Below are 10,617 nucleotides of genomic sequence, written 5' to 3'. Positions count from 1 at the left end.
AGATATCTGGATATTCCTTTAACCTCATATGTTATTAATGATACTGTAATGTTAGCTTATTTAGAAAAACGTTAAAGATAAGTAAATGTTTTCCTCGTGTTATCATTTTATTGATTTAGTTAATGTACTGAAAGTATGCAAAATACAAGTTTTACTAAATACACAAACATATCAAATATTTGGCTAGACACTTTTCAGTCATAATATCGTATCTGATCCGAGATAGTCAGTTACTATCCCCAAGGTCGAATGAATGACCTTACTGAGTAACAATAAGTAATTACTGAAACAAAATACTCTTTATTTCCTCATGGGCATTACAATTGTATTCCTCTAGAGAGGTAACAGCTCAATTTTACCAGTGGACAGGCAGAGGTCAATTGACAACCTGATACAGTAGCTCACAAAAATAAATAACATGCTATGATGAAAATGTCTCAGTTTATTAAACCACAATAGTCCTTACAGTGTAAAGGTCCCAGAGGTCTTTGGATGGGATTGTGTGTGTGTGTGTATGTTACTGCAGGAGTGGAAATCAGAATAAGCTGAACTCTCGGTCCGTCATTGACATCTCTTTCACAAACCTGAGTAAAAACAGTAGGCAGAGGATGAGCAGGCCACTGACACATCTGACTTCAAGAAACAAATGTTAGAATCCGACATGACACTCACTTGGTCATCTCACTGTTCTTGCGGGGGAATCGTCTGACTTGGGTCCAGGGTTCATGCATCTTTCCTTGGCCTCCATTAGACATCCACCATCCACACTGCTGGCTGTCTGTCAGGGGCACTGAGTACAGCTGATTCGGGGCTAGGGAAGAGTGAGTACATGTCACTCAATGTTGATCCACGGTGTGCCCTTGCCTTCAGTTTAGTAAAATGTATACTGAACAAAAATATAAATGCAACAATTTCATTGATTTTACAGTTCATATGAGGAAATCAGTCAATTGAAATAAATGTATTAGGCCCTAATCTATGGATTTCACATGACTGGGAATATAGATATGCATTAGTTGGTCACAGATACCTTAAAAAAAATAATGGGCCTCAAGATATCGTCACTGTATTTTTGTGCATTCAAATTGCCATCGATAAATTGCAATTGTGTTTGTTGTCCATAGCTTATGCCTGCCCATAACATAACCCCACTGCCACCATATGGTACTCTGTTCACAACGTTGACATCAGCAAACCGCTCGCCCACACAACACCATACATGTGGTCTGCGGTTCTGAGGCCTGTTGGATGTACTGCCAAATTTTCTAAAACCACATTGGAGGCGGCTAATGGTAGAGAAATTCACATTAAATTCTCAGACAACAGCTCTGGCAATATCAAGTGCACGCTCCCTCAAAACTTAAGACATCTGTGGCATTGTGTTGTGTGACAAAACTGCACATTTTGTAGTGGCCTTCTATTGTCCCCAGCACCAGGCGCACCTGTGTAATGAACATGCTGTTTAATCAGCTTCTTGAAATGCCACACCTGTCAGGTGGATGGATTATCTTGGCAAAGGAGAAATGCTCACTAACAGGGATATAAGAGAGAAATAAGCTTTTTGTGTGTATGGAACATTTCTGGGATCTTTTATTTCAGCTCATGAAACCAACACTTTACATGTTGCGTTTATATTTTTGATCAGTGCATTTCATTCAAACCGAAATGTTGAACAGCTAAGGCCTACCACCTGTACATGAAATGATAAGTGATACCTAAGAGTACTCACATCTAACTTACATCTTGGTATCTGAACCCGTTTGAGCATCTCTCTGTATCGCCCCTGGCTCCCTTGGTGTATGTCTGGGCTGAAGGGAGAAGGCTGGTTGTAGATACTGCCGGTATCAGTGCATTTTGGGGGTCCCCTCTGGACTTGGATGGAGGGCAGTCCTGACTGTTTAGCCCAGCTCCTTGAATCCACCGCATCTATAAAAGAAAAGGCAGGTTGTTCCGGCATGACCACTTGTACCTTCGAATGATGATCCATGTCAGGACAGATAAAGCAAAGCTATGACATTTTAAATACATACTTATTCTGCTTGTTTTAATGACTGACTATTTAGCTAAGTTAAAGTAGGTAATTAGCAAGTAACGTTAAGTCAGTGTAAACAAATGAACACAGATAACGTTACAGTACAGTAACGTTAGCTAAGCACTCACCACCGGGAGAAGCAGACGATCTCGGACCCAATAACATATTGTCTCCGATGGGGTTTTGATAGCCCAAATTCGTTATCCCGAAGAAAGCCATAAAGTAACGTTACCGTCGCCAGCAACAGTCTGAAGCTGTTTAGGATAGCAGGAAAATGTGGGAAAGGCAAGCAATTGCCTCTGTAAATAAATCACAACTTCTGTTTTACGCAGGACCATGGTAACAAGCGCCACCAATCAGATGGCGTTCCAGACATCAGCCTGTGAAGAAACAGAAACTGTTTAGAAAGGTGCAACGTTACAAAACGTTCAGATAGAAATGCATTTTGACAGATGATCTTCTGTCTTGTAGAATTAGGCACAATACCAGATTTGTTTATTACATTTGTATCTATAATGTTCTGAATGAGCGGATTCGATTATGCTGTGCCACCGGCCACCAGGCAAAGGCCCTTCACGTCATCGGGCGAAAGCATCAAGGATGGGAATGCCTTTCTCAAATCGAACAGTAATCGAAAGCAATCACCTCTGCATGGGAAAACACAGGATCCGACTAATTACTACACGTTCTTAATTACGTGTTTGGGCCGATTTCGCCGTGGGCATTGAACGGGGCACTTGGCTCATGCATGGGAGGCAGCCCGGTTCCAAATCGAATGCAATCAACTTTCAGCCGATGCAAAGCACGGGCGCCGGGGCTAGATTAATCGAACACCCTCAGAGTTTCACTCGTTGAATTCACCCCTGTGCTAGAAATTCCATCATGCTACAAGTCTATGGATATGATATGGCTACATCATGTGTAGGCCTAGTCACCTATATTGTTGAGAATAAAAGCATAAAATAAATTTGCAGATAATAGCAGTAATAGTTCTCCCTTCTGACGACCATTACACACATAATGTGTTAAGGCTGTGCATATTAATATTCTACTAGCCTGGATTCAACCATTGAAAAAACTATGGTTGATTAAAAACGATTAGGCCAGAGCCACTTGGATTAATCTAATAGTTTAATTCAACTATGGAGAAAAATGTTATTGTTCAATTATCCAGCACACGCACATTCGTAAAACAAACAAACATAGCTAGGTTTTTGTTATTGTACACTGTTGCTTATAAGCAAACGTTGCAGATATTGAATGCAGCCCATGTTACCCGTTGTTGTTATCAGTGTAATGGCACGCACCTGCTGCGCTCAATGCCATGTGGCGTCAGTATAGATAACGACTTCGCAGTTTTGAATAATTTTACAAAGAAGAGATAAAAGACAAGAAAAAGTGGCTAGATTCTTGAAATTTGGGCTTGAAGTAGGCTACATCTGGGTGGTCTGGTTTTCAGCTAAAAAGGTAAATGCCATGCTCTCATATGATTCCTAACGTGGGGTAGTTGACTGACAAGGGTGGGTTTTTAAAGCTCTTATGCATTCATATGTGGAATATGTAATGTGGTCTTATAGATCAGGTTTTCCAGAACTGGGTTCGGCTGCAAAAGGTGAATGGGAAGATGGAACAGCTGTCACATAAAAAAAGAGGATTTAATGAGCAGTTCATATAGTAGAGTGAATTTAACATTATGGTCTATTGGCCAATTTTTGTCACATTTCATCAGCCTAAACTAGACAAAATGATGTATGTAAGTAAAGCAGGTAATAGCTGTGACAGTTTCTTTTAGAGGGCTTCAGAAGTCACAATCTAAATAGACCATAAAAAATATCTTGTGTTTCCAATACAAACTTGGTGTATGAGACATTTTGGTCTCTTTTCCTACAGACTTATTAGACACACTGGCTTCGTCTGTAAGGTATTCCAAGAGGCTTCAAACAAGGGTTGTCACCATACCATTGTTTCAATACTATACCAGATTCTCCATGCCAAAAAATAAATAAAAAATTAGACTAAACTCGATGGTCCTATTAAAAACCTACTTCATGTAGAATTGTGGGTGCTATAGCTTGCAAAATAAACAAATGTGACTCTAGGTAACAACGTAATGCAGTTTGTTTCTAACATTGGGACTGTTAAATCCGTCCGCTTCATGTTTTTTTTCCTTTCCACAATAGTCCCGAGTATTGTGAAACTGGAATTGTAACCACACAATATTATGGCTGGCATGCATGAGTTTCCTCCTGCTGTTTCTCTCATAGTAAACATATGTTCCAGCTGTTTATAATGAATGAGGAACTTATGTAGTCTAATCCTCTGTCATGGAGAGAGATGCTTGACATGCACCAGTTCAGCATGAAGTCAGTATTTTGAAGGCTCTGTTTGGTCAAATTCAAGATTAGCCAGTTAACATCTCCTTTCAATTTGTCTTCTACCCACAACTTTCATTCTACCTTACGTGAACAAATAGAAAGCCATAGTTATACAGACAAGTGTGAAGGGAAGTGCTACACGGGAGGATACAGACAGCTTTGTCTGTTCATAGAGAACAAAGCTTTTATCAGGCACTCTGTATTTACATATCACACAATGAAGCTTCTCAGAGGTGTCCCGTGACCTCTTCCTTTTGCTATTGTAGAACTGATTACTCTGACAGATACCGGTTACTGTAAACTGTTAGAATTTCTCCTCAATTAACAATAGTATGTAATTAGTTGTAGTTTGGATGGTGTGATAAATTGAGTCATCACCTGACTCATGTCTTTATCACTCCTGTTTCAGCCCTGCGGTCTTTCTCTGGTACGCCGGCACAATGCGTGCGTTCTCCCGCCGTCACACCCTTCAATTTAAGCTTGCCATTCTAGCAGGCTGCCTCTTCCTGGTCCTACTGCTCGTCATGCAGTATGACGTGGGAGGTGGGACTTCCCCTGAACCCTGGCTCCGAGAGCTGTCGAACAAACAGTCACAGGTGATGGGTGTGGTCAGAGGTGCTGTGTCAAACATGGGCTTCCAGATTGGTGCCCCCCTGCCCCTTCCCTCAGAGCGTGGGACCAATTCCTTTGATTCCCGCTGTCCACCTGGGTTCTATAGCATAGATGAGCTTCAACCTCACCTGGAGAGGCCCCTACAGGACCCAGAGGACCCCGGAGCCTATGGCCGACCGTTTGTGATGGGCAGGATGACCCCTGCAGAGATTAAAGAGAAGCAGGATGGGCTGACCAAAAATTGTTTCAACCAATTTGCCAGCGACCGTATCTCCCTTCACCGCAGCCTGGGAAATGACACACGCCACCCAGAGTGAGTACAGGGGGACTGAAGGGAAGCTAGTTTGGAGTGATCTGTACTGTATGGTTGTGTACAATCGAAGCTTATCTAGCAGATCCCTTGAAGAATAGCCTCTTTGTTGTCAGTTGTGCAGGTCAAAGGTTCCGGCGCTGCCCTCCTCTCCCCACCACCAGTGTGATCATCGTGTTCCACAACGAGGCGTGGTCCACCCTCCTGCGGACCGTTTACAGCGTCCTGCACACTGCTCCTGCCTCCCTGCTTACAGAGATATTACTGGTGGATGACGCTAGCACAGACGGTAAGTGTGGTATGGAAGGTGTTGTATACCTGACTGAAAGTGAGACTTTCCTGGCACAGACAGACCTTTCAGACTTTGCCGTTATCAAACGTTTATGTATTTGCAATCGGGAGCACATGCGTTATTCCCCTACTGCTCTCTTCCTCTCCACAGTGACATTAATAGAACAATGCCAGAGTATATAATAACTCCTAGTAGCAATTTTCTCAGAATAGATATCTACCTCTGTGGATAGATGTAATCCAGCTGTATTTTACCATCCTCATGCAATGGTTTTCAGATCACCTGAAGTCTCGTCTGGATGAGTATGTCCTGCAGCTGAAGATTGTGCGTGTGCTACGACAGCGGGAGAGGAAGGGATTAATCACTGCCAGGCTACTGGGGGCACAGACTGCTCAAGGAGAGATCCTCACCTTCCTGGATGCCCACTGTGCGTGTCCCAGCAGACACTGCAAACCATAGAATTAGAATACAATTTTAGTAACTTATTAAGCTATAAACCCGGTTAGGAAGTGCTTTCATTGCCAGAAGCTCCTGTCACGTTTGACCCTTGACAGCTGATCAACTACTTCATACTACTCCTAAGCATCATCATCAAAGCCCCTTAGATCTGATTTTAAATGAGGAAAACATTAACGTTTTGAAGTTGTCATTACATTAGTCAGTTAAAAGAAACTGAAGACGATTAGTGAGGGAATATATGAATATGATATTTCTGTTTGTCTCATTTTCATCCCTGGTTAGGTGAGTGCTTCAATGGCTGGCTGGAACCCCTCCTGGCTCGGATAGTGGAGAAGCCCACTGCTGTGGTCAGCCCTGAGATAGTCATCATTGACCAAAACAACATGAAGTTCGCCAAACCCATCGCCACAGCTCGTGCCCGTAACCGTGGAAACTTTGACTGGAGCCTTATCTTTGGGTGGGAGCAGATCCCTGAGGAAGACCAAAAGAAACGCAAGAATGAAACTTATCCTGTCAGGTGCTTTATACATACACACACACTCACTCGTGAAGTGATGTCATACTGAACATAAATATACTGTCTACTCCTAGGACTCCTACCTTTGCAGGTGGTCTGTTCTCTATTTCTAAGACTTACTTTGAGCACATTGGGACCTATGACGACAAGATGTTGATCTGGGGAGGTGAGAATGTGGAGATGTCCTTCAGGGTAAGTTATGCAGAATGTGGAAGGGCAGGAAGTACATCAAAAATCATGTTGGCCTGACTGATGGTGGTGGTTAATGTAGACTTTAATGCCCTCTGCTGGTCAAAGCAGACACTGCTTCTTTCTGTATTCTGATTCCCTTCATGGTTACTTGCTGTCTTCCCTAGAATACTTTTATTCAGTCACTGTTGTGCCAAGCTTGAGCCTCGACCATTCAGCCCATGCCCTTTTCTGTGTCTACTCCATTGACCTGGAATGTCCTTCTTGTAGGTGTGGCAATGTGGAGGCCAGCTGGAGATCATACCCTGCTCAGTGGTGGGACATGTATTCCGCAGTAAGAGCCCTCACACCTTCCCCAAAGGCAGGTCGGTGATTGCCCGCAACCAGGTGCGTCTAGCCGAGGTCTGGATGGAGGACTACAAGCAGATCTTCTACCGCAGGAACAAGAAGGCTGCCACCATAGCCAAAGAGGTTGGGTATAGTGTCCCCTCAATGTTTTACACATGACACTGCTGGGGGTCTAGGTGCTGTTCTCTCAGTTACACATGGCTCTTTTGTAAAGAGTGGTACTGTATCCTGCATTATTGTTTACATTATGTAAAAATGACCTCCATCATTGCTTTAATGTTCTTCTTCCTGTTCACTCAGAACACATATGGTGACATCTCTGAACGCCTCAAACTCAAAGAGAAGCTAAGCTGCAAAAACTTTACATGGTACTTGCACAACGTTTACCCAGAGGCCTATGTTCCAGACCTCACCCCTGTCATGTTTGGAGCGGTAATGTTATTTAACTTTCATTAGAAATTGGATTGTCAGTCTATAAATGCGCATCCACTTTTTTAATGTGTATATATTCTGCTAAAATTATATTTTTTATCAGCTCAAGAACTCTGGCTCAAAGACATGCCTGGATGTGGGAGAAAAGAATAAGGGTGGGAAACCGGTTATCTTATACACATGCCACAACATGGGAGGAAACCAGGTACTTTAATCTAGATATAAACTGAGTGGTTTGAGCACTTAATGCTGATTGGCTTACAGCCGTGGGACATCATGCCATATACCACGGGTATGACAAATAATTTATTTTCACTGCTCTAATTACGTTGGTAACAGTTTATAATAGCAATTAGGCATCTATGGAGTTTGTGGTAAATGGCCAATATACCACGGCTAAGGGCTGTTCTTTAGTACGACGCAAAACGGAGTGCCTGGATACAGCCCTTAGCCGTGGTATATTGGCCATATACCGCACCCCCTCGGGCCTTATTGCTTAAATATACAATATGCGGAGCCGTGTGTACATGTTTATAATTGCCACACAGGTTTTTTTTCTAACATAACATTTGTGTGTAGTATTTTGAGTACACATCCCACCAGGAGCTTCGTCACAACATAGGTAAGCAGCTGTGTCTACATGCGACCCCCGGGGCGGCGCCGGTATCCATAAAGCTCTGCCGCCTGAAGGGAAAAGGAACCACAGTGGCCCCGGAGCAAGTGTGGCATTTTACACCGGTATGTAACATGACATTGTAAACTGTCAATATATATATATTTTATTGGTTAGTTTGTTTCACATTGTCACTCTAATAATCAATGCACATCTTCTCCACTGCTCTGAAAGTGTTACTGCAGGTCTTGTACATGGGTATGTTTCGTATACAGTATGTGGAAACCCTTTTCTCCTTACAATCAAATTACTGATTGAGGCTTGTATGTCATGCAACACAAGGGCATTAACAACTTCACAGTATACCCATGCTGTTACACACATTAGCTATGTTCATGCTGCACTTTTCAGAAGGAAAGTGCAGAACAGAGCATTGTGGTCACTTGCAGTGCACAGTAGCCTTTTATTCTGCTCATTATTGTTTGTTCACACAGGGTTCTCTCCTTAAGAATCCCTCCTCGGGCAAATGCTTGACTGTAGACGGAGGGGAAGTGGTGATGAGTAGCTGTGACTTGGCCAATCTCAGCCAACACTGGGACCTCAGCTGACCAATGGGATCCAGGAAAGGAGGAGGATCACTGACATTATCCATTACATTTGGGAGCCCTGCCCTTTTTGATGACAACACATGTATTTCTGAAATATGGGACCCTGTGCAGTTTGACCCAGTACTTTATTTCTTTATTTACTAAAGAAGTTGAAAAGTTTGAGGCTTTAATGTTTTATTCTAGAGGATCCCGATTTGGATGAGTTTGTAGAAGTTTAAGTTTTTACACTTAAATGTGCTTAATTCTTTAATCACTAGGCCAAAGGACATAGATAGTACCAGTCAAGTTTGAACACCTACTCATTCAAGGGTTTCTTTTTAAAACTATTTTCTATACTGTAGAGTAATAGGTAAGACAAATATGAAAGAACACATGGAATTATGTAGTAGCCAAAAAAGTGTTCAACAAATCAAAATATATTTGAGGTTCTTCAAAGTAACCACCCTTTGACAGCTTTGCACACTCTTGGCATTCTCTCAACTAGCTTCATGAGGAATGCTTTTCCAACAGTCTTGATGGAGTTTCCATATGCTTTTCCTTCCCTCTCATCCCAAACCATCTCAATTGGGTTGAGGTTGGGTGATTGAAGGGCAGGTCATCTAATGCAGCGCTCCATCCCTCTCCTTGTTCAAATGATAGTCCCACTAAGCGCAAACCAGATGTGATGGTGTATCGCTGCAGAATGCTGTGGTAGCCATGCTGGTTAAGTTTGCCTTAAATTCTAAATAAATCAGACCACGTCACCAGCAAAGGACCCCCCCTCAAGCTCCTCCATGCTTCTAGGTGGGAACCACACATGCAGCGGTCCTCCGTTCACCTACTGTGTCTCTCAAAGACACGGTGGCTAGAAGCCCAAATTTGAGATTTTTGGTTCAGACCAAAGAACAGATTTCAACTGGTCCAATGTCTATTGCTTGTGTTTCTTGGCCCAAGGAAAGTCTATTCTTATTCGTGTCCTTTAGTAGTGGTTCTTTGCAGCAATTTGACCATGAAGACCTGATTCACGTGGTCTCATCTGAACAGTTGATGTGTCTGTTACTTGAACTCTGAAGTGATTCTTTGGGATTAAGTTCTGAGGCTGGTAACTCTAATGAACTTATCCTCTGCAGCAGAGGTAACTCCGGGTCTTTAGTGTGGTGGTCCTCATGAGAGCCAGTTTCATCATAGCACTTGATGGTTTCTGCAACTGCACTGGAAGAAGCCTTAAGTTCTTGACATTCTCAGGATTGAATGACCATGTCTTAAAGTAATGATGGACTGTCATTCCTCTTTGCTTATTTGAGCTGTTCTTGCCAAAATATGGACCTGGTCTTTTACCAAATAGGGCTATCTTCTGTATACCACCCTTACTTTGTCACAACCCAACTGATTGGCTCAAATACATTTTAAGGAAAGAAATTCCACAAATTAACAAATGGTACACCTGCATTCCAGGTGACTACCTCAAGAAGCTGGTTGAGAGAATGCTAAGAGTGTGCAAAGGGTGGCTATTTGAAGAATCTCAAATTTACAATATATTTGGATTTAACATTTTTTTTTGGTTACAACATGATTCCATATGTTTTCATAGTTTTGATTGCTTCACTATTCTACAATGTAGAAAATAGTTTAAAAAAATATGCTGGAATGTATGTGTGTGTGTGTGTGTGTGTGTGTGTGTATATATGTATATATATATATATATATACTGCTAAAAAAAAAGGGAACACTGAAATAACACATCCTAGATCTGAATGAAATATTCTTATTAAATGCATTTTCTTTACATAGTTCAATGTGCTGACAATCACATTATCAATGGAAATCAAATGTATCAACCCATGGAGGTCT

The 10,617-nt window shown here is 42.1% G+C and overlaps 2 protein-coding genes across 3 annotated transcripts; one reads left to right on the top strand and one right to left on the bottom strand.

Annotated features, from left to right (window-relative positions):
• Nucleotides 1-196: 196 nt before the first annotated feature.
• Nucleotides 197-2,307, bottom strand: LOC139368759 (sperm microtubule inner protein 11). The gene is made up of 4 exons (XM_071108075.1): nucleotides 2,161-2,307; nucleotides 1,741-1,926; nucleotides 673-811; nucleotides 197-584 (listed from the first exon to the last, which is right to left on the bottom strand). The coding sequence occupies exons 1-4, from the start codon at nucleotides 2,249-2,251 to the stop codon at nucleotides 536-538; spliced, it is 465 nt and encodes a 154-aa protein (XP_070964176.1). The 5' UTR covers nucleotides 2,252-2,307; the 3' UTR covers nucleotides 197-535.
• Nucleotides 2,308-3,347: 1,040 nt separating this feature from the next.
• On the top strand, nucleotides 3,348-10,391 carry LOC139368756 (polypeptide N-acetylgalactosaminyltransferase 6-like). Of its 2 annotated transcripts, none has more exons than XM_071108073.1 (11): nucleotides 3,348-3,499; nucleotides 4,817-5,332; nucleotides 5,446-5,618; nucleotides 5,899-6,048; nucleotides 6,363-6,597; nucleotides 6,672-6,789; nucleotides 7,057-7,257; nucleotides 7,435-7,566; nucleotides 7,670-7,771; nucleotides 8,146-8,304; nucleotides 8,674-10,391. In XM_071108073.1, the coding sequence occupies exons 2-11, from the start codon at nucleotides 4,848-4,850 to the stop codon at nucleotides 8,785-8,787; spliced, it is 1,869 nt and encodes a 622-aa protein (XP_070964174.1). In that variant the 5' UTR covers nucleotides 3,348-3,499; nucleotides 4,817-4,847; the 3' UTR covers nucleotides 8,788-10,391. The 2 variants fall into 2 exon arrangements, 1 of the variants encoding a protein (XP_070964174.1); XR_011627013.1 differs by having other exon boundaries at nucleotides 3,351-3,499; nucleotides 7,670-7,937; nucleotides 8,018-8,304; nucleotides 8,674-8,945.
• Nucleotides 10,392-10,617: the final 226 nt, after the last annotated feature.

The sequence above is a fragment of the Oncorhynchus clarkii genome, chromosome 16 (genome assembly GCF_045791955.1).
Source record: "Oncorhynchus clarkii lewisi isolate Uvic-CL-2024 chromosome 16, UVic_Ocla_1.0, whole genome shotgun sequence".
Lineage (NCBI taxonomy): Eukaryota > Metazoa > Chordata > Actinopteri > Salmoniformes > Salmonidae > Oncorhynchus > Oncorhynchus clarkii.
Note: the sequence above shows the minus strand (reverse complement) of the source record. Positions and strands in the feature narration are given on the sequence as shown.